The sequence below is a fragment of the Anopheles coluzzii genome, chromosome 2 (assembly GCF_943734685.1).
Source record: "Anopheles coluzzii chromosome 2, AcolN3, whole genome shotgun sequence".
Classification (NCBI taxonomy): Eukaryota; Metazoa; Arthropoda; class Insecta; order Diptera; family Culicidae; genus Anopheles; species Anopheles coluzzii.
In genome coordinates this window covers 20,430,852-20,452,599 of record NC_064670.1, presented here as the reverse complement: position 1 = coordinate 20,452,599, position 21,748 = coordinate 20,430,852, and the positions used below count along the sequence as shown (strand labels likewise).

General features: G+C 49.9%; 2 protein-coding genes across 5 annotated transcripts in view; one reads left to right on the top strand and one right to left on the bottom strand.

Annotated features, from left to right (window-relative positions):
• Positions 1–1,594: 1,594 nt before the first annotated feature.
• Positions 1,595–10,668, top strand: LOC120947359 (mitogen-activated protein kinase kinase kinase 4). 3 transcript variants are annotated; one of them, XM_040362608.2, is made up of 8 exons: positions 1,595–2,025; positions 4,198–4,389; positions 5,137–6,720; positions 6,786–9,048; positions 9,129–9,417; positions 9,501–9,607; positions 9,684–9,863; positions 9,944–10,668. In XM_040362608.2, the coding sequence occupies exons 1-8, from the start codon at positions 1,931–1,933 to the stop codon at positions 10,031–10,033; spliced, it is 4,800 nt and encodes a 1,599-aa protein (XP_040218542.2). In that variant the 5' UTR covers positions 1,595–1,930; the 3' UTR covers positions 10,034–10,668. The 3 variants fall into 3 exon arrangements, with proteins under 3 accessions (XP_040218542.2, XP_040218543.2, XP_040218544.2); XM_040362610.2 differs by lacking the exon at positions 1,595–2,025 and adding an exon at positions 2,666–2,829; XM_040362609.2 differs by lacking the exon at positions 4,198–4,389.
• Positions 10,669–10,999: 331 nt separating this feature from the next.
• The window catches only part of LOC120947360 (vesicular acetylcholine transporter-like), a 37,083-nt gene continuing 26,334 nt past the window's right edge, over positions 11,000–21,748 (bottom strand). The window contains exons 2-9 of one of the 2 annotated variants that reach the window (XM_040362614.2): positions 17,047–17,126; positions 16,502–16,860; positions 16,265–16,442; positions 15,534–16,195; positions 14,870–14,992; positions 14,570–14,792; positions 14,052–14,252; positions 11,000–13,668 (exon numbers count right to left, since the gene is read on the bottom strand). In XM_040362614.2, coding sequence (XP_040218548.2) covers positions 13,474–13,668; positions 14,052–14,252; positions 14,570–14,792; positions 14,870–14,992; positions 15,534–16,195; positions 16,265–16,442; positions 16,502–16,860 — 1,941 coding nt within the window. In that variant the 5' untranslated portion in view covers positions 17,047–17,126 and the 3' untranslated portion in view covers positions 11,000–13,473. The remainder of the gene's footprint in view (positions 13,669–14,051; positions 14,253–14,569; positions 14,793–14,869; positions 14,993–15,533; positions 16,196–16,264; positions 16,443–16,501; positions 16,861–17,046; positions 17,127–21,748) is intronic. The other variant, XM_040362612.2, reaches the window with a different exon arrangement.

The window sequence follows — 21,748 nt, the reverse complement described above, 5'->3', positions numbered from 1 at the left end:
GCTTTATAATCATGTTTTAAAAGAAATAAACCAAAGAGCTGTTGAACGACGTTTATGCGTTGTTTTGTCGCACATTTTGTGTAATTTTTTATGCGGACATGGAAAGAAAAATGAACTGAATGCATTTCAGATGTAAGGGTTGTAAATAAAGGATACATACAGTGGCGGATTAAGGGTATCGGGGGCCCTAGCCGGTAAGACGAATTGAGGCCCCCTGTAAATGGTAAATGGTGGGCCGGGAGGAGAGGGGGGGGGGGGGTGTTAGCGGCATTAAACTGGCTGTTGGGAGTTTGAACGCCGTCGAGGGGCCCTACGATCATCAGTCACAGGCTCTAAAATTGATTCGCCAGCCCCGGGGCCCCAACGTCCATCCTTCCGGGGGCCCTTGTCGCTAGTACTCTGTCCATACGGCATACTATAGAATGGCGATCTACGGGGCCCCTTAATCGGCGGGGCCCCAGGCGACCGCCTAGTCCGCCTACCGTTAGATCCGCCACTGGATACATAAAGGATGATAATATCATGCCCGTCATAGGTTTAAGCCTCATATAGACGGTCCCCTCGTAGTAAGGACTGGCCAGCCGGATGTGTGGTACTAAAAAGACGCAAAAGCTTGCATTGGCTGGCATGACCAGGTAGATGGATACGGCAAATAGAAGAAGAAGAAACAGGAAAATGGAAAGCAGCAGTCTGTAGAAGCTTCGGTTGAGACCTTTGCTGTTAAAAAAGAGGGAAATGTCGTTGCATGTGGATGGAATGATGAGGTTGTGGGTGGTTCGGGTGATGAATGGTTGGGAGCGGAGATGAATGAATTGGCGATGCCAGTTTACCTCTTTCCATGCGTTGTATGAGGAATCAATGAAAATAGTCAAATCGTATTTGAATTATGGGTCAATTTTCGGGAATATCAGGAAAGAAAAAAATGCGACATTTTTTAACACATGAGTACATTATCACATATGGCCGTTAAAACCAGCTTACATCGGGTTGAGATCACCATTGGAGTATCACACTTGATAAAAAATCAAATTTCCGGTACGGAATTATTCCTTCACTTTCGCTCGTTTGAAATTGGCTTCATAACCGTTGATCGACATGGCGATCAAATGGCCACATCAGAAACGGCACGGAACGGCAACCACCAGCATAGCACAAATATTGCTTCAACACCAGAATTGATCGGCTCTCGCATCGTCAAGGTCACAGGTAAAACCAAATACACTACATATATATGTACCAATCGCCAATTCAAGATACAACTACAACCCTACCATATACCAGTACCAGCTGATGAGCTATCGCACACAAGCGAGCGGCGCGCGAAAATAAGAGGAAGGGGCCTGAAGGAAGAGAAGACAGGGGAAGGCACCGGGAGAGAGAGTGTGTGTGGTCAAAATTTTTGGCCATTTAAATTTTGTCCACCAACACCGTTGCATTTCGGAGCTTTTTTCTTGCCAGAAAGAGATAGCCATACCCTTGACATACAGCTGTCTCGCTCATATGACATTTCCAAGGCTCGCAAGCTCTTTAATGCGAGGGCTCTGGAGCAGTGAACTTGTATGGAGTGCGAGCCCTCGCGCGCCCTCGCAAATCGCTGTCACTTGCACTGCGGGGAAACTGCAACAGCTGGGAAAGTTGGGTACTGCACGCGAAAACGACCTGCTGCGCGCTGTGCACACGGTGGCATTACGTAGAAAGGCTGGGTGAAAAACCTGTACAAGTTTCCAATTTGCCCCAGGTTGGCCGTTTTGTGCTGCGCCCGCCACAATGTACGCCCGACGGCAGCCTCAAAGCATTGCAATCGGTTGGTGAGCATATCGTGTGCTGGTAGGCGGAACACGAAGGAGCAGGAGGGTGATCAGTACGGCGATTGTGTCGTCAGCACGGGGGGGGGGTCGCTCCGACGGTACATTCTGCCCCCGGCCGAACGATGGCCGATGCGGATTGGAAGCAGCGGGTCGGAATACCGATTGATTTTAGCACCGACGAGGATGAGGACAGTGACAGTACCGAGACGGTCTGCAGGTAAGTGTTGTGCCCAGTGCGTAACATACGGAACCAGACAGAGCTAGCACTATACTATACCCATCATACGGTTGGGTGGATAGGAGGGGGAGGACAAGCCCGCCGAAGAGTATTGCTAAACAAACAAACGAAACGGCCCGAAGGTCACGATGAATGATGGGCGGCAAAAGGGTGATAGCGTGTGTCTTGTAGGATTTTTTGTGGTGGCATTTACACGATTGAACGATGCGTCGTTTCAGCAGTAATGGACGCGGTGCGACGGTATGCAGCTTGGACCGCTTACCCCCTGCTCCCTCCATAAATGCATAATGAACGTGTGTAATTCGATCGCGAACGGCCTGTGGCGCAAAAATAGCCCATGGCGGGCTCTAGCAGGCGGCACCAACCACCACCACCACTATTTCAGCCAGAAAGTTGAAGGGATCTCGTGAAACGTGTTAGTGAAGGCACTCCAAAATCTACTTCGTCAGCTAATTTAGGGCATTACCACCGGGTAGAAACGGGCTGATAGGGTTCAGCGTAACATATCCCCCTTGCCACTCAACCCGCTTTGCGCATTGTTTGTCGTCACAATTAGCGCAAAGAGATCGGCTGGCGCTGTGTCGCTACCGCGTCGACGGCAGTGCGTTGCCACCGTGCGGACGGGAGTGTAGTGAAATCTGTAACATACCCCTATAGCGGTTGATTTTCCGTGCGTGTTTGTGTGTTTGTGAGGTTTCATTAAAACAAAATTAATACCTGTCCTCCCCACCCCCTGGTCCATGATAGCGAGATACACGATCTTATCGGGAGGACCGGGAAAAGGTCAGTGACAATGTTCCATCAAGTCCAACAGCCGCCATATCAGCCCACAATCCACTTCAAATGGTGATCCGGGGTTGGGTGAATACAGTGTACAATCAATCGCCGGTTTTTTTTTTCGGATGGAAGGTTGTGTTTTTGCAGCATTTGTCCGGGAGACGTTGATACTGATCGTGTGCCACACCGGGAAGACAAAGGGCGGGGGGATGCGGGCGTGGATCGGGCGCATTGTATCGTGTTGTATAATTAATGATAAGCGATCAGAGGATGGGAAGTAATACACGGCACTACTACCATCCACCCCCTACCCCTCTTGGCACACTATCTAGGCGATAGCGCGATTTAACGCGTGAACGGGACACGTGTCGTTGCCGGCAAAAACGCGTACTAGTGGCGGCGACGATGTGGCGCTGTGTTAGTTTGCGCCCCCTTTGTACATATCGTACGTAACGTGTGAGCTTGATGCTTAAAAGTTACTGCTAAAAGAGCAGCAACGATTAATACAGCGTATTCTGCCTGATTGTCTTGTGACGTTCAACCGATCGAACTGCCGGTGACGTATGCAGTATGGACATTTCCATTTTTCTAATGCCAAGCAACGCTTTCTGGAATGCTTTGTGTGTGCGATCTGTGTTATCTCTTGATGCTTTCTTGTTTAGCCAAAGCACACACACACACACAGCACACATTCGTCAGCTGGATCAACAGTTGGGTGACATTATTCATCAAAATCGCATCGCCCGGCTCGGAAAATCCCTTCCATATTTCAGCTAGCTACAATGTAAAGTCGGATCCTCTCTCTCTCTCTCCTTCTTGCCCGGTCCATAAAGCGATCAAACTGTATGTCCTAGGTTCGGTATCGGGTTTTCTACCAATGGCTTGTCGGTTTACGCATACAACACGAGCAGAAAAAAGGGAAGCAAAAGAAACCCCCCGATCTAACCGTCGTGAAGGAGACCTACACAATACCTTTACCTCGCCGGGCAGTGTCCAGTGGGCAGGAGCAACAGCAGCAGCAGCAGGCAACACACACATCGTGCGCTTGATGATAAGATAAGAACCTTGTCTTGATTTGGCTGCTAGAGCGCGAAACAGCCCGACCCAACACCTTCTTTTTGGTGTCTGTGCTGCTGCCGGGAGGGTTACCGCGTATCGGTTTAGTTCGCGTTTACCGTCCGCCACCATCGGCAACCCGCTGTGTGTCCGTTTGTTTGTGGGAAATAGCAAAGAAAAGGGAAATTCTTCCTTTACTTTTACTACAGTGCGTTTAAGTGCGTTTGAACCACCACACACACACTCGGACGCACATCCGGTCCAGCTGCTGTACCACCATTCGTTACATGTGCTTCTTCTTTCCCCTTTTTTCCCCAGCAATACCGAACCGGGCGCCACGCGACAGTTCCGCGGGGAGGAATTTGCCGATTCGACCGAGTCGCAGGAGCTGGAGGAAGCGCTGCACGCGTCGTCCATCGACGAGGTGCTGAATCAGTGGGCCGATCAGTATGGCAGTACGCCGCCGCGGACGCGCATAAAGAACAAAAACCGCAGCAGCAAGCAAAGGATGTGAGTATGGTGGTGTTGCGGTGAGGGGAGGGGGTGCGGTTTGAAGGGATGCCACACTGCCATGCTTTTATTGCCGATTGGATAGTGCAAAGACGTGCCTTTTCCCCCCTTTTTTGCGGTGGTTCGTGGGAGGTCCGGGGTCCGATCGATCGTAATGGAAGCGTAGCTAGACGCAACGAGCAAACATACACAGGCACGCACACACACACATGAAGTAAAAAACGGATCAAAAGTGCATTGCTTGAGTGTGATTAGATAAAAATTGCAAACGACTGTCAAGCGCAACAAGACGGCGTTTAAAAATAGGCGCTCGATAGCCTGGAAGGAAGTGTGTGTTTTCGTTCCACTCCTAAGATTACCGTTTTTAAATAGCAAAACCCCGTGCGCCTGTATGTGTAAGAGCGATTAGAAGTGGTGCTGCAATTGATATACTTGTTTGAAGTTTCTGTTACACATTTACACAATTTTTCTGTTAAATGATAATCGACACATAATCGACAGAAGTACAAACGTTTTCAAGAGTGCAATGTTTAGCCGAGTATTAAACTAAGGCCATGATGATTCATCAAAAAACGAATGGAGTTCGTTTTCCTTCTATTTGTTGACGTTATCAGATTAGAAATCAATTGTGGTCACGCGTAAGACTTGTGTGTATATTTGCGTTAAAAAAAGTCATGCTGATCTTGTGTACACATTTATGTTTAAATTCAAGTTTAATACCCCCTCTTTTGCTCTATTTTTCCCCAGGGAGGGAACGGTGAAGATGCGTACGGGTGGTGGCCGTTTGGCCCGCCCGCGTACCGACCGGCGCAACACCGTCGACTGCGCCCTGCTCAACCAGATGATCATGGAACCGGCAAACGGCGAGGAGAAGGTACGCAGCGACAAACGATCGACCCAGCTGCTGCGTGACTCGGAGCGAGACATAAAAATGTCGGCCGCTGCCACCGTACTGCCGCTGCGTGCGTCCGCCAACTACGGCTCGCAGCTTCCGGCTGGAGCGGGCGGGCCCGTGCTGGAGGAGCGAGCGGAAAGCTTACCACTATCGGTTCCGGGCGGACTAGGTGGGCTGGTGGCAGTCGGCAGTGTTGCGACTGGAACGCCCGCCCCGCCGCCGACACTGATCGAGTCGTGCAATCGGTTCATGAGCGTAACGTCCCGGCCGGTCGGGTGTCGGATCTCGGCACCGCCGGTTGCGTATCGTGATGTCATCTTTAACAGCCAGCCGGGCGTTATCGAGGGTGTGGGCGGGGCGCGAACGGTCGACTGTGCGATACCGCAGAACAGGATCAACTTCCACGCGACCTTTTCCGACCTGATCAAGCTCGGTAGCGTGGACAAGGAGCGGGCGGCCCGGTCGGGCGTCCTGTCGAACGAGGAGCGCCTGTGGCAGACGCACGTGAACGATCTGATCTGGCTCGAGCTGCAGGCTTGGCATGCGGACCGGTCGATCGAGCAGCAGGACCGGTTGCTGTGCCAGGCGCGGCACGAGATCGGCGATCTGCTGGAAGAAATTATGTCCTTTCGCTTCCAGCGCAAACCGGCCGCCGTGCGGCGGGCGGGAAGCGAAACGAGCACCGGGACGACAGCGGACAGCGGTATTGAGACGGCCACTACCACTGGTGGGAGTGGTGGCGTGGAGGGCAATCGGTTCTGCTTCGGCTGCCTGTCGATGTACTGCAAGGACTGTCTGGAGGTGCAGACGGCCGCGATGAAGCAGGTGGAGGAGTTGCTGCTGCGGCTGGAATCGAAGGAGTGCCTGTTTCCGTCGTCCCGTGCGATGGGCAGCGCGTTCCCGGTGTACCAGAGCGAAGCGTTCGTGAACCGCGTCAAGGCGATGTGCCTGTGGTACAACATGACGCGCCAGCACCGTATGACGCTGCTGATATTGGGCAAGCTGCTCGCCCGGTTGCAGGGTCCGTCGAAGAAGGAATCGTCCATCCATTGGCCCATCATGGAGCACCATGCGGAAGGGTCGTCCTCGTCGTCGGTGCAGGACGAAAGTGGCAGCAGCGCGGACAGTGGCGCACATTACAGTGCGAACGGTGGCGGTGGCAGCACGTCCGGCTCGGGATCGGGCACAAGCAGTAACTGCTCGAAGCGGGTCCAGTTTGCGGACGGTGGTGGATGCTGTGCAGGCGATGGCAGCGCGTCCGAGAGCGTGAACAGCGACGAGACGGACTTTTCCGACCTGTCGCTTAACCGGGAGCGACCGTATCCGGGCGACACCGAGTACGGGCGGTACATGAACAATTTAAACTTTTACAACGAACACACACTGACGGAGCTGTCGGCCCAGTCGGCCTCAAGCATGGGAAATGCCTTATACCGGTGAGTTGGAAATGTAAGTTTTGGCGAAGCTCTTTTTTGACTAACTGCCCTCCCCGTTTTTGCAGGAAATACATCGAAAATGTGCTAAAGTGTCGTGGCTTGGGCAAATCGCTCACGTTCCTGCACCGGCTGCACAACGTGGTGCTGCGCAAGGCACAGCTGACGCTGGAAAAGCCGGGCCGCCAGCAGGAGGACGACTGCCTGTTCGACGAGGAGGATGTGCCGTGCATAGAGCCGCCGCTCGAGCGCGAACAGGAGATCGAGCTGCGCCGGTACGGTGCGTGGAGCGAGGAGGCGAAGCAGCTCAACCTTCCCTCGTACGTGTCCGCCTTCCTGTTCCTGTCGCTCATCCCGCTCGAGGTGATACACGAGTTTCTGAAGATGCGGCTCGAAACGCGCCCGAAGCAACCGAACCCGCTCAGCCTCGAGCAGCACATCAAGGAGCTGAAGGAGGGCCTCACGCTCGCCATGATACACCGGGAGCGGTTCCAGAAGCACATCAACACGGTGCTGTCCGATCGGGAGCAGGAGCTGAACAAGTACATGCACCAGATGGAGCTGTTCGACGACACGGTGCGGAACATTTTCGAGCTGTACCTGGAGCTGTGCGAACAGTGGATACTGGACACGGTGCCGGAGGGCCACCAGAAGGCGGTGCTGGACGAGGAGTGGCGCTTTACCAAGCTCATCAGCCCGATGATACCGCGGGAGCACGGACCGGCGGCCCGGCGCTTCTGCAGCATCGTCGAGCGGGTGCTGGAGCGCACCGGGAGCGATATGATGCGCCAGCTGAAAGAGCTGATGGAGAAGAGCCAGCAGATCGACTCGACGACGGATGGCAAGAAGTGGCAGTTCTTTGCGCTGTGCCGCGAGACGCAGCGCATGTTTACGGTGTCGCGCGAGAAGGCACTGAAAACGATGGCGTTCGCCAAGACGCTGTTCCGTGATCTGGAGCATGCCGACTTCCATCGGGATCACTGCGAGGACGACTCGGAGAGCGAGCTGCTCAACGGCGGTGACGATGGTGACGATCTCGAGCTGGTCGGTGTGGTGCTGCGCAGTGGCAGCTTGCGGCGCAGTGCGCGAGGCGCGCCCGATGCGGCAAACCCGATTGGCCACACACGCAGCCCCGTCTGCTCGGAGGTGGTGGAAAGCTTGCAGATGCTGAAACGAAACGCGCTGCTGCTGCGCAACAAGCTGGCGGCCGTGATCGAGGAGCTGCAGCTGCTGTGTTCGGACGAATCGCTGGAAGAGTTCGACGAAATCGACCGTCTCGGGGCGCTGACGCGGGTGCGCGAGATACTGCACCAGGGGTACAAGTTTGGGTTCGAGTACCACAAGGATGTGGCGCGGTTGTACGAGACCAGGCTGAACAACTGCCGGGACGGCGAGTCCGAGCTGATGCTGGCCAAGGCGATCATACAGTTCGCGAAGCTATGGATGAACTTTGTGATGGAGCGGTGCGAGCGGGGGCGCGGTCTGCGGCCCCGGTGGGCGAACCAGGGGCTGGAGTTTCTGATTGCCGCCTGCGATCCGCTCTGCACCAGCCACCTGACCGATGCGGAGTTTGAGGATTTGAAGCTCAAGATGGACGCATGCATCTCGCACGTGATCGGTAACATACGCGAGCCGGAGCGCATACGCAAGTCGCCGCGGTCGCGCAAATCGTCACCGTCACCGTCGGCAGCAGCAGTAGCAGCAGCAGCGGCGGCGGGCGGTGGCACGCCCACCGTAACGACGGGCCGGGCCTCGATTCCGATGGTTAACTTGCCGAGCAAAAGCTTCCAGAATCAGCTCAGCCTGCGGGAGGACGGCGTAATGCTGCGCACAAACAGCCCGATCGAAGCGGCCGACCTGTACCGCAAGCAGACGTCCTGCGATAACGTGACCGAGGTGAAGTTGCGCGTCCCCTCGACTCCGAACGCAGCATCGCTGGTGGCGGGGGAGCTGTGCGTCCACGGTACGCGCCCGCTGCGCCAGCTGCGTGTGCGCGACGCGGTAAACAAGCTCGACTGCGAGCTGGACGAGTGGCTGCGGGAGCGAAACCTGATCGGAAATGTGAAAGAAATTAGCTACTACAGCCGCACGCTCAACCGGGCGCGCAGCGTCAACTTTAGCTGGCACCGGGGCATCAAGATTGGGCAGGGCCGGTTCGGCAAGGTGTACACGGCGGTGAACAACTCGACCGGCGAGCTGATGGCGATGAAGGAGATCGCCATACAGCCGGGCGAAACGGCCGCCATACGGAAGGTGGCGGAGGAGCTGAAGATTTTCGAAGGTATCAGCCATCAGCACCTGGTGAAGTATTACGGAGTGGAAGTGCACCGGGTAAGTGGACCAGGGGTGGCGCAAGAAGACGGCAATCATTATGTGTGTAATAATCATGTTCGTTTCATTTGTTTTCGCAGGAAGAGCTGATCATTTTCATGGAACTCTGCCCGGAGGGTACGCTCGAGAGCTTGGTCGAGCTGAACGGTGGACTGCCGGAAGCGCAAACGCGTCGCTACACGCACCAGCTGCTGTCGGCCGTCGCCGAGCTGCATCGGAACGGCGTCGTGCACCGGGACATCAAAACGGCCAACATATTCCTGCACAAGGACGGCAACTGTTTGAAGCTGGGCGATTTCGGCTCGGCCGTCAAGATACAGGCCCACACCACGATGGCGGGTGAACTGAAGGGATACGTCGGGACGCAAGGTAAGCGGAAAGGTGTAGTGTTTTACTACAGTACAGTGTCTTAATTGTTGTGTCTACTTGTTTGTTTTTTGTTTACTCCGCAGCGTATATGGCACCGGAAGTGTTCACACGCAACAACACGGAGGGGCATGGCCGGGCTGCCGATATCTGGTCGGTTGGTTGTGTCGTGGTGGAAATGTCATCGGGACGGGTAAGTAGATCCGGGTTCGATTGGTTTGCAATTTTCGCTCTCTTTAACTGCTTTTCATTCCAAACCCCTCCAACAGCGACCGTGGCATCAGTTTGATTCGAACTTTCAAATCATGTTCAAAGTGGGCATGGGCGAATCGCCCGAAATTCCAGAAAATCTCTCCGAAGAGGGCAAAGATTTCGTCGGCATATGTTTGCAGCACGATCCGAAGGATCGTCAGAAGGCGGACGAGCTGCTGCAGCACATATTCTGCAAGGTAAGAAGCAGTTCGAGGGAAGGGGGACATCGGGCAAGGACGAGAAGTAACATGAATAACTACTACTCAATCTCTTGCAGTTTACTTTCTACGATCCTGAGGCAATCGACAAGAAGCTACGTGGAACATTCCGGCGGAATTTAAAGTCTACTACCAGCGCCAGCTCTTAGGACTCTTGTCGCGGTTAGCTAAGACGCGGAGGCAAATAGTCTTGGTTTGTTTACTGCTATTAGTTTTACTTAAGCTGAAAAGTTTACACTCAGAGTGTACACAGTGTTGCCTAATCACGAGGTATTCACACCAACACACGTGCGAATGAGGAACGGAAAAAGGAACAAAGCCGAAGGGAACATAATTGGTGGCCAGTGCTTAATGTTTTGTCGTCGTAATGTATGTGTGTGCGTGTCCGTAAGTATGACTTTATTATACATGTTTTACACCGTAGTAAGTAAAAAAAAACAAACACTCCCCACAAACACTGCGCTATGCGCAAATAGGACTTAGTAGTACACCGACTACTTAAACATGTGTACCTCCCCAGGCCCCAATTGCTGGTTTTACTTCGTTTTTGACTGCCTCTCCACGTTCTACTGTTTTGGTTTTCGATCAAATAGAAACTGCTGCTCTATATATACTTACGTAATTGTCAGTGATCAAACACCTATTAGATTAAGAATGAACGGGTATATTTTTTAAATGTAAGATACAGCGACAGGACCTCCAAGTTTGTACGAAGTGTTTAAACACAAAATAATACATGTAACATGTTGCAGTGTGCAGTAATCTGCAATGCAAAAACCTAAAATATCGTATGTACAAATATCTGAACATTTGAACTGGAAAGAACTGAATGCAACGATAAAGCAACACAAAGTTTTGGTTTTGCTCTGCTGTACGGGTAGTTGATTCTTTTTATTATTATTGATTCATTATAGTACGTTCACTCACAACACGCACACGACCGACATTTGCGTAACAGGCTTACTGCGTAACAGGGCATGGCAGCCGATAGACCATCATGATTATGGGGCATTTTAAATTGTACTAAACACTCCCAACTCGTATTTTGAGTTGATTCCCTCAATAAGCACGTTCTGAGTAAAATGTGATTTTTGTTTTTACTGTTTACTTAAGCCTTTTCCATGAAGTTGGCCACGAATCGATCGTGTGCTGAAACTCAAACCATATGTTACGCGGGATAAGCACAAAACAGCAGTAGTCTACAGCGACAGCAGAGTTAAACACCGTTTTAAACACATTGCTAAAAGCTAAAAGCAAGTTTAATACTCGGTACACGCCATCCACCACCCGGCAGCCTCGCTGAGATAACAGAAAACGCCCGTCTAAACATGTATACACACGCCACTAAATGCTAGCAATAGTTCGTACTCATTGAACAACAACACCATACTTAACACCACAACCTTAAATGGCTGTGAATAATCCCTAAACGCTATTACCACGCGCCACAGCCAAATGCATGCATTTTGCTGCTGCGTTTACTCTACCGCGCAAAACTGCAAACATCTGCTTGCGTTAAGTGCGATGGATGCGTGATGCGCGTGGCATCGTTGCTAAAAAATGTGACATGTGTAGGAGACACTTTGGCGGGGCCTGATCCGCTGAAGTGGTAGGATTTGTTTCGTTTTTTCTTCCTTTACTATGCTTTTATAGAGCTGATATGTAATCGATATGTATGTTAATCGTTCCTAATGGTGTTGATATGGGTATGGCGTGCGATAGTAATGTGTCCAATGCACCGTGAAGCTCCTACCTTGCCGGACACGACATGCCGCAAACGATCGTAGCTAGCCAGTGCTCGAAGCAATTTTGTTCAATTGACAGTGCACGTGCACGGCTTCTTTATCGGCTTCTTCTGCCACTCTCTGTTACATTCTTCTGCACTAACCTTTCTAAACGGGAATTCACGCATTGTTCACGATGCAAACGATTATCGGTCGGGTCGACACGATTGTGATGAAATCTTTCGGTTTTTCCAATATGCTAATAGTTAATAATGTATATTGTTATATACGTTTTTTACCTGAATCGTTCGATTCCATGCGCCTAATGATGAATGGACAAGATTATACTGTGCGGGCATATTAAATATGTATACATGTATATACTGAGCTCATGCAATGCCATGGAGGTGTGTGCTACTACTACTGCTACAACTATAAATGCACTGCCAATGCACACACACACACACTTGCATCAATGTGTTTGCGGGGTGCACTATGCATTTTCCGATGCTACTTCAATAGGATAGCCTTTTTAATACGTTACTTATATACTTTGATAGTTTTGTATTTTTTTTGTTGCGCTATTTAGCAGTAGCGCAACTCATAAAAGTGGATTTTCAATCAACATGTCTTTTAAATATTTGCTACAATAATAATGACCTGCTTGAATCTGGTGTAAATAAGCCCTGAACAAAAGCACATAACATAACCATAACGTTTAAAACGCATTCTTGGGGTTTTTCTTTACTAAAATACATCTCTGTAAGCAAGTAACGTTTCTAAGCATTTGTTTAAGATAATATAAGTGTACGTTTGACCTGCTGAAAGAAAGTGGTCGCCCTGTTTCTTGTTATGCTAATAATCCTTTTTTTTCGATACAATGTTCCTTTTGAAGTGAACTTATTAACAACAACGCATGGTTTAACGCTTGCCATCAGTTGGAATGCTAAATGCTTTAGTCTCATGTTATTGGATAAATAGAGAGTGCTTTAAAATCGGGTTTCTTTTAACAACAAGAATCACAACTACATCAACAATATGCGATAGAATTAAGCAACGGATTTTAGCTGCACTTACATCATTGCTAATGTTTTACATTGGGCTTTATCAACTAAAACTTCCAATCGCGCACACACCACCCTTAAAGGGGGACGAACGTCTCTGCATCACCAACCGCGGGTGCACGACATACGGCTGTACGCGATCAACAGAAGTGTGGTATATTTGTATATATTGCTACTACACGATTATCCAGTTTTGATGAATTGATAATAATCAATAACGGGTAAAATCACAATAATAAGCAGCGGGGGGGAACGTGTGTGTAATACTTTGCGAAAGCCCCACACGCCTTCAAGGGGAGAGAAATAGCAACAACAACAACAAACAAACGAACAATTCCTATCCTTCCCTTGTCCCTACGGTTGTTATAGTTTTGTATATAGTAACACTATTCGGCGGCCGGAAAGTTGCCTTCCAGCACCACCACTATTCCCTTACAAGCTAATGATATGTATCCGTTTCTTTGGTTGTTCCGCGATCGGTGTGAATCTTCCCGGATCTTCCCGGGAAAGATCGCACGATACGAAAGCTTTACACAGACCAATTTGGATTAAAACTGATATGTTTCGTTTTCTTGATATGTTTCATGTGTACGCCCGCTTTAGCGCACTACACCTTTGCTCCTGCTGCAAGCGATCTTCACGATCGTCCTTATCCTCCGTTGCGCTTCATTCCATTCTCCGTGTTCGTGTTCGTTCGTTTAAGGCCACCGGCGATGTATAGTAGCGAATTAGTAGCGAACATGTTTGTTTTTAGTAAGAAGAAGAAGAGGGGTTTTTTTCTTATGTGTGTTATGATGCTGCTTAGGAGAGCAAATCGCGCATGGCGTCGAGCGAATCCTGCAGCGAGCGGGCGAACCGGGACGCGCTCGTCTTGTCCGACGTGAAGAAGGCCGAAAGGCAGAAGATGATTTCGTTCGGGTGCGGATTGTACGACGCACCGTAGCCGTGCGGTGTGACCGGTCCATACCCCATGAAGCTGTTGGTCGAGCAGGCCACCTAAAATATGTTGCAAGAGGGAGAGAGAGAGAGGGCGCCAAGCGAATGATTGCGGGAGTGAAATAGAAGAAAAAAGTTAAGTTAATTTTAATGATACAAAACGGCGACTTTGTCCTTCCGAATTTGTTCGACGAGCTCCACGGGGAGTGACGCGAGGTTCCATATCTGTCCGAGGGTGCCGCGGGGTGCAATTGAAATGAGACAGTGGTGCAGTACCCACAGTGGTGGTTTTTTGGGGTGGGGTGCATTCGGTGCGTTGGTGCAGTAGATATCATAACGCTTATCCCGGGTGCGCGTGTGCATGGTGGGGTGCCGTCTAGTGCGTGTCATCCAAGTGCAAGTTCATCTCCTCCGTCCTTCCCCTCGCTTTCCCTACCCTGTACCTGGCTAGTGGAAAGAAGAAAACAGTTAGCAATCTTGTAACACTCGTCCGTGAAGAGCTCGTGCAAGATCCCCTCCCGCTCCCGGCAGGCCTCCCTCAGCCCGAGCAGATGGATGTCGATGCCGTAGCCGAGAATGTTCTGCACCATGACCTCGGTTTGCCGGGCGGCGGCACATCGGAACAGCTCCCGCAGATGGTCCTTCTGTAGACGACAACAAGCGAAGGAAGAACAACAAAAAAAAGTACCAAAAAACCAAACAAAAGAGGAAAGAAAAACCGCAACCAAGCGACGGAAAAGCATACGCACAATATTAGTCTAGCGCGAGTCTCTAGGCAACCCTCTCACATCCAAGGATGCAGCGATAGTTCGATGTGTTCGAATAGGAAGAGGTGAAGGAAGCTGGCCGAATCATAGAGGAGTTGTGTGTGTGTGTGTGCGTGTGTGTCCGGAGAACTCACGGGATATGGGGAATGGGAAGTAGGGGAGAGGGCGACTTTTTGCATTGGTTCTTTACATACACTGTAAATACTGAAAGTTACTTTTTTGACATCCCCGGCGGCCTCGGCACTGTAGTCGTCCTCCTTGTCGCTTTCGAGCGTCACGTTCGCGCCCTCGCCCTGGCACATCGCTTTGGCCCACTCGAGCGCCTCCAGGCTGGCGGAGCGGATGCAGTCGACCCGCCCGAGCAGGAACCGCCGGGTCGAGGCACTTTCGTACGTGCTGACCAGATGTCCATAGAGCCTGGAACGACGAGAGTGAGGAGTGGGTGCGAGGAATGATGTCTGGTGAACGTTTGCATCGCTGTCCGCGCCACTTACTTGTAGTAGGCGAGCTGCAGTGCCAGCTGAATGTACACGTCCGGGCTGACCTGGCAGGCTTTGATGAAGTTCTTCCCGTACGGCTTGTACCGGTAGACATAGAAGTCGAGATCCTCAATCCGTCTAGAATGTGAGGGGTTAAGTAGTAATGAGGTATAGCGAAGGGATTCAACTCGATTCAATGGGTTACTCAGATTTAGATTCATTAATCTCAGTGATTCCTCAAAGTCATTCAATGATTCACGAATCTTTAGGCATTGGAATATCTAAAGGGTTATAAATATCTAAAGATGTGTGCTAGTCTCTTAAGAGAATGAAATCTTTTGAGATTCATGAGTCATTGAGCATTAGATTCGTGATTCGATTCTCTTAACAAAGAAACTTGATATCATAATTTTAAATTCTAGTTCATTGATTAACTTTGAGAATTCATTTAGTTCATGACTCTTAATCAGAGTACCTATCTGTATCTGGAATGTTTGTTCCTTTGTCTTTTACTTGAATTTGTTCACTTAGAAGATTCGTGATTCTCAAATGATTCATGACTTTTAAGAGGTTCATCTTTAGAATGCGATTCGTGACTCAAATAACGACTCATTAGTGAAATTTTTGTATGAATAATTGTTTACGATGGTTACACGAAGCACAACGAGCTAAATCGTACTTATCCACCGATCGTGCCGCCTCGCGCAGCCGCCGCTCAATCTCCGGCCGGACGATCCACTCCAGCCGCTCCGGCGGTGGCAGATGGGACTGCTGCAGCTGTAGCCGGTCCGCGGTTGCCGTGCCGGGGCCATCCTTCGCCGTCGCCGCCTCGTCGATGCGCTTCAGAATGCCCTCCAGCAGCTGCACGACGGCGATGCCCTCCGACGGCGAATGCTCGTAGCAAAGGCCCCACGTACCGTCGTTGCAGATGATTAGCTGCATCGTCTTGTCGAACCACCGGTTGGCCGTGTTGCACGCACTGCCCCCGCCGTGTATCATCTCGTGCGCCATGTTGCTTTCGTCCCGGCCGCCTGCATAGTGCGCCCCGGCCGGTGACCCATTGAAGCCGCGCGCATTGTACGACAGCGGGATCGGCTCGTCGATGCACATCACGACCAGCGCCGTCTCGATCAGCTCAATGTTGCGGGCGTTCTGCTCCTCCAGCAGTAGCAGCTCCCGATCGGCCGCCCACTTCGGTCGCGGCTCGGTGGTAAGAATGCCGACGGTTGCCTCCGTTTCGGGCAGGCTGGGCGCTTCGTTCAGAATGTGTAGCAGCTGTGCGGCCAGCTCGTTCTCGTTCAGCCGGCCACGATCGCCCGCCTTTACCGGGACGCAGTACATCTGAGGGAAAAACAGGGACGGGGGATTTAGTAGAGGAAACGTGCCGTCTTACACGCGACTACTGCTTACGCGATTGCGACAGCACACAATGACGTGTGCGTCGGTCTGCTCTCCGCCCGGCGGCAGGTACTGGCTGTCGCGAGGGTCGCCCGGCCGGCGGCAGGAACCGAGCAGCCGGTAGTACTGTGCCATACACAACGGTTGCCCCTTCTCGCGGGAGGTCGCTCGTTCCTGTTTCAAGCCGCCGCTGGAAAGGAAAGGAAATGACATGAAAGCTCCAACAACGGCGTCCGGTAAGAGACCAACCCCTCGAGCATCTCCTTGTGGTCCATCAGCTGGTCGATTAGCTGGGCCGCAAACTGGGCCAGATCGTTAACGGTGGTGAACTTGCGCGGTGGCATCACCATGCCCGGGTTCGAGTTGATCGGCAGCGGGAGCGGATTGTCCATGTACATGTCGTTGAGCCAGTAGTAGTACGCCCAGTTGTCGTCGGCTTCCCGCTTCGCCTGCAGGTACTCCTGCAGGCTCGGGCCGATCGTGGCGCTAAACTGCTTAATGATCGATTTGGTCCGCTCGAGCTGCTGCGGTGTGACGATCGGTTGCAGCACCCGCACGTACTCGGCCATCGTTTGTTCCACCGTCGGGAGCGGTACCTTGGGCAGCATCTGGGCAGCAAGAAAAACAAAACGGTGCGTTTGCGATGAGTAACGGGAGGACTATACAACTTGCGACAAGCATCTTTACATTCATGCATAAGGCCTAGACGGGCTTTGTTAAAACGATCGGTCGGTACGATGTTGTGCAGGCGTCGCAGTTGTTGGCCCTAGAGAACACATATACAGACCACATACCTGGGGGAATCCAAACTCGTCGGTAGCTTCCGATGTCGAGAGCCATTTCTTCGGCAGTTGCAGGATGGAGTCTTTCCATCCTGAACGGTGATCAGTTGGTCAGGGTGGCACGATCAATGGTAAATGCAATGTAATGAAGTCCGGAAATTCCGGGACGACACCATGATGGCGGTTAGCGTTGGTTTTGGTTGATGGTCGATCCATGGTGATGGATGGAATATGTTCAAATGAGTAGAAAAATCGAGTACAATTCGTTATTATGGGCGAAGAATCGTTTGAACCGGAGCTGAGAAATCGGTGAAAAGATCGCAGAGAAAGGGGAAGGATCGCAGGACCAGAGGGTGAGGTGGAGATGGATTAGCAATTTTGGAAAGGAATAACAAAAAAAAAGCATTTCAAACTTGGATGATATTCAACACACCATTGTTGAAATGGGATTTGATATGGATTGAAGGTGAACTTTATAGTTTTTCGACGCTGCGTTAAGATACTATCTTCTTCCTGGTCCTATACCTGCCCTGGTACTGACCTCAACTGCTGGTACTCGATATTTAATGTCCTTCTTCGTCAATTAGCTACAATTCAGATTGTTGCTGCCGATACTCTTCTAGAACTTCTGGGTTCCCCGAAGATCTTCAAGAAGGTGATGAAGATGAGATGAGAAGAGATTAAAGCCTTCATTGTATGCTTTTCATAACCATTCTCCAGATATGATGTAATGATGTGATTTGACATGCGATAGCGGCCATTTAATAACGATCAGGGAGCGTTACACAAGTGACGATTTAGGTCGGAGGTGACCTATTTGTGTCATAGAAAGCTCACTGAAATCATTGTCCAATACGGGGACCGTACAGTGTGAAGCAGATTAACAGTAGGTAAAGCAGTAGATGAACGATTTCCACAAAGTTACACCAAAAGTTGCTGAAGAGGCTTAATTTAGTACATTTGAAATGCAAGTATACTTCACTTAGATCTTTGAACGTTATCCAAGTGTCACAAGATTATCACCAAAATAAGGTAATTGACCTTCACAACTGGTCCTGTTGGGATGCTGAGAGTCAAATTCAAATCAAATTCTCATTCTTCAAGATAAAAATTGACTAATTCAGCAATTCAGGGAGTATTATTGGAAAAAAGATTCTTCACATCCCTCCAGAACTGTCTATGACACAATGGAAAACAACCATGTGTCTAAACTTGGTTCCCAATTTCCCCTATTATATCGACCCAGGCGACGTCGAACCCTATTTCCCGTTTGTATTGTCCCCCAGTCCCATTCCAACGCAAAAACAATACCAAACCATTCCAGCAGCAATCAAAACGACATAAAAATAACATTTCACGCCGCGCGCGCGTTCTTCATCTTGCGACCGAACGGCTCAATACTGTTTTTCGTTTGAATGCAGATACAGACTCGTCACCACCACACACACACACAGCAGCATGACAGACTGGCCCCCACGGGTGCCGCCGTTTCACCCCAACGCGGATAATATGGCACGTTGCAGGTGACATTAGATGAAATGGTTTGCTCTCCCCCGGATAAAAACGCCAGCACACAGTGCAGGAAAGAAGCAAAAGGGAAGTCTTTGCCGCTGCCCTACGTTCAATACGGAATTAACAACGTTTGTTTGATGTTGTTGCCAACTGGTTGCAAACGGTGGATTCATGCAGTGAGAGCACCCCCGTAGGGCGCGCCGCACGTCCACGGGAGGAGGACTTTAGCCGGTGCGGATTAAGACACCACGCACCTACACCACGTGGCGGTCGATGGCGTCCTGCTGTGTGATATTGGCCGACTGGAGACTGGCGAAAAAAAAGAAACACAACGGGGTGGAAAACCTCGTGGTGTGATTATTGCAGCACCAGAAGGATTTACGATTTACGGGATGGGATGGAAGCGGTAAAGTCTAAAAATATGATCGACATTTTCAAAGCGTCTGCTCACACCTTGTTGGCACCATTTATTAAATTCGCTTTTAATAATGATTTCAGGAAAAGAAGAAGGAGTACTGACAGATTTTAAAAATCTTTTAAGAGAAAATTGATTTTCTCTATCGCGCCACTTAAATCCGGTTCTTTTCATCCTTCCTTTGTGGCTGAAGGACGATAAAGCAGTCAACTCTTTGAGCAAAGTAATGATGAAACTTAATCCGCTTGATCGCAAAGTTCCTAAAGTTGGTGGCGAAGTGTTGGTGCATCCTGCCTTGGACGGTTGCACTTCCTTCCATTGCATCGTGGCGATTGTAACGAACCAACCATGCACAACTAACAGCAGCAGCAGCAGCATCGATGGATCGGCAAACGGATATGGATGGTATAGATGGATCCCATTCTCTCTCTCTCTCTCTCTCGCTCCATCTTGCCCTCTCTTCCCCACTTTCTGCGAGTCAAAAAGTTTGTCTACAGCTGAGGGTTATCTTTTCCCACCGGCAGGCAGCCCCACGTTCACATGCTGTGGAAGATTGAATTTTCCTCTAACGAAGCAAGCTTAGCCAACGGTTTAACCATGTGCTACTGAAACACGGCTGCTGATGCTCGGATTTCACCCATTGTGCGTGCGTGTGTGTGTGTGTATGCGGAAGTCCTTCAATTGTTGGCAGAAATTGAAAACGGTTTTCTGTTCGCCAATTTTTGTGCCACAAAGCAGGCTGTGCTTGTGAAATTGAAGCTGGCGTGTAATCCCAAACCATCACTACTACCGCCAGCAGCACTTCAGCTTCGGCCCAAGTGGTGGAGTGGTGACCAGCTTGGTGTGGTGGTAGTGCCGTGTACTATCACCTTTAATCAATCCTGTGTAAAGGAGGCGGACGAGTGGGATCAGCCCTTGGAAACACGAACACACGCACACACACGCGCATTCTGCTTCAAGTGTGGCAAGAGGCTGCAGCTGCTACTGGAGGCTCTCTTACTCCTGCGTGAAGATACTCAGTAGTGGCCCAAAATCAATGGTGCTTGAAGCGAAGGATTTGCCTTTGCGAAGGGGCAGGAAGGTGAGCTACTTTTGTTCGTATACGTGTATAGCAAAAGCAAAAGAATGGCAACCCGGAAGGCCAGAAGAAAGAACCGCGCATGCAAGTACAAGGATAGCTCTCCTTGTTCTGGTAGGGTGACGACCGTACTTTGTACCATTCTTTGTGCTGTGTTGTCGTACATGCAGGATTCTTCTTTGTGTTGACCATTTGTCAATCTTCCCAATCTGCGAATGTGGTTGTGAGGAGCTAAAGGCAAGCTTAGCTTTCTTCAATTCCGTTTGTAAACTCTACTTCACTACTGTGCGGACCAACCCCGCGTACGACCAACAGTGGCCGGAAAACGGAAAATTAGTGGCGATCGATTGACTGTGCAAATAAAATGCATTCAACGGCAGACGGTACGGGGGGAGGTTGAGGCTGTCTATTTGGCTTGTCGGTGTGATTTCAGCTTGACCTTTTTGCGAGTGAAATTTTAACCGGAAGAAGGGGTAGCAGCTGCTGTGTCAAAAGAGGCGGCAAGAAAAGGTTATTGTCGATGATGTTGTCTACTTTGAATTGTAAAAGTTTTGTTTTATTATTTTCGTTTTAGATCTGTATTATTCTCGATGATATTGCAAAGGAAACACCCAACATGTTTCTATTAAGATTGTGTAAAAATCAATTTCATTTCTGTTTGTACAACGATAAAGGTTTAATCAATTTTCGCATAATTTAAAGCTGAAATTTAGGAGAATAAAAAAAGAACTAAGAACGAGTTTTCCCTAAAGTCTTGGTTGGGTTTTCTGTTTACCCGCCGCTCTCACCACCGTGTGCGTCTTGAGCAACATTACCTTTTCGTTGCGTAGTCGTGTAACTACGCGCAAACGCGTGTGGCGTCCCCGTGGCACGTGTAACACCAACCACCCGCACTCACCACCATCGGCTACCGTCTAACCACCCAGACACGTGTGTATGTAGCAGGTAAATATACATGACGAGAATCTAAATCATCGTCCATTTCGTCCTCTCTCTCTCTCTCCCTCTCTAAATCACTCCCTAATGAAACATGAAACGAAAGACCGTTTGCCAAACCGTTAAATGAAACCCCCCACCCGTCAAATTGGATAAAATATATATACACACACACATTTGCTTCAGGCTAGTAAAGCTAGAGTAAACTCTCCGTGCCAAACCCAATAGGAGAAGGTTTGGTGGCTGTTCTTTACGTCCTAACGGAGCTCAACTCTGTTCGACACAGTCCGAGTTATCACAAAACAATCTGTTTAATTTAAAGATATAATAGTCATTTGAGGGAGTTTTTTCCATCTATAAACTCACCTGGAAATACGCATGTCGCATGAAAGAAAGTTCGCTTTTTTTCAGGCAAAACACGGTCTCTTTTAAACAGCTCAAACAGCCGTTCCTTCAAGACGTTTCCCTTTAAGGTAAACAGCCTGCTTACCTTAACATGTTACAGCCCATGCGAAAACCGCACCCGCCTGCTGGGGTTTGATTCGTTAACGACGCAACGTTGGTGTTGTTGTTTTTATTGCTGTTGTTTGTTTTCTGCGCTTCGCCCTAACCTTTTTGTTTTGTGGAGGTTCTATTCTACCACTCCTTTGCTTGTTGTTATTTTCTCCTTTTAAGCTTAAACTCTTCTATTCTTTCGCAAAAAGAATAGCATTAAATTATGTTCTACATTCAGCGTTGTGTTTTTTAACGTCTTGGAAAAGGACAGCAATATC

Coding starts and splice junctions, on each gene's coding strand:
- LOC120947359 (XM_040362608.2), top strand. CDS start 1,931: ATGGCCGATGCGGATTGGAAGCAGCGGGTCGGAATACCGATTGATTTT. Junction 9,418..9,500: donor GGGATACGTCGGGACGCAAG/GTAAGCGGAAAG, acceptor TTTACTCCGCAG/CGTATATGGCACCGGAAGTG. Junction 9,864..9,943: donor TGCAGCACATATTCTGCAAG/GTAAGAAGCAGT, acceptor AATCTCTTGCAG/TTTACTTTCTACGATCCTGA.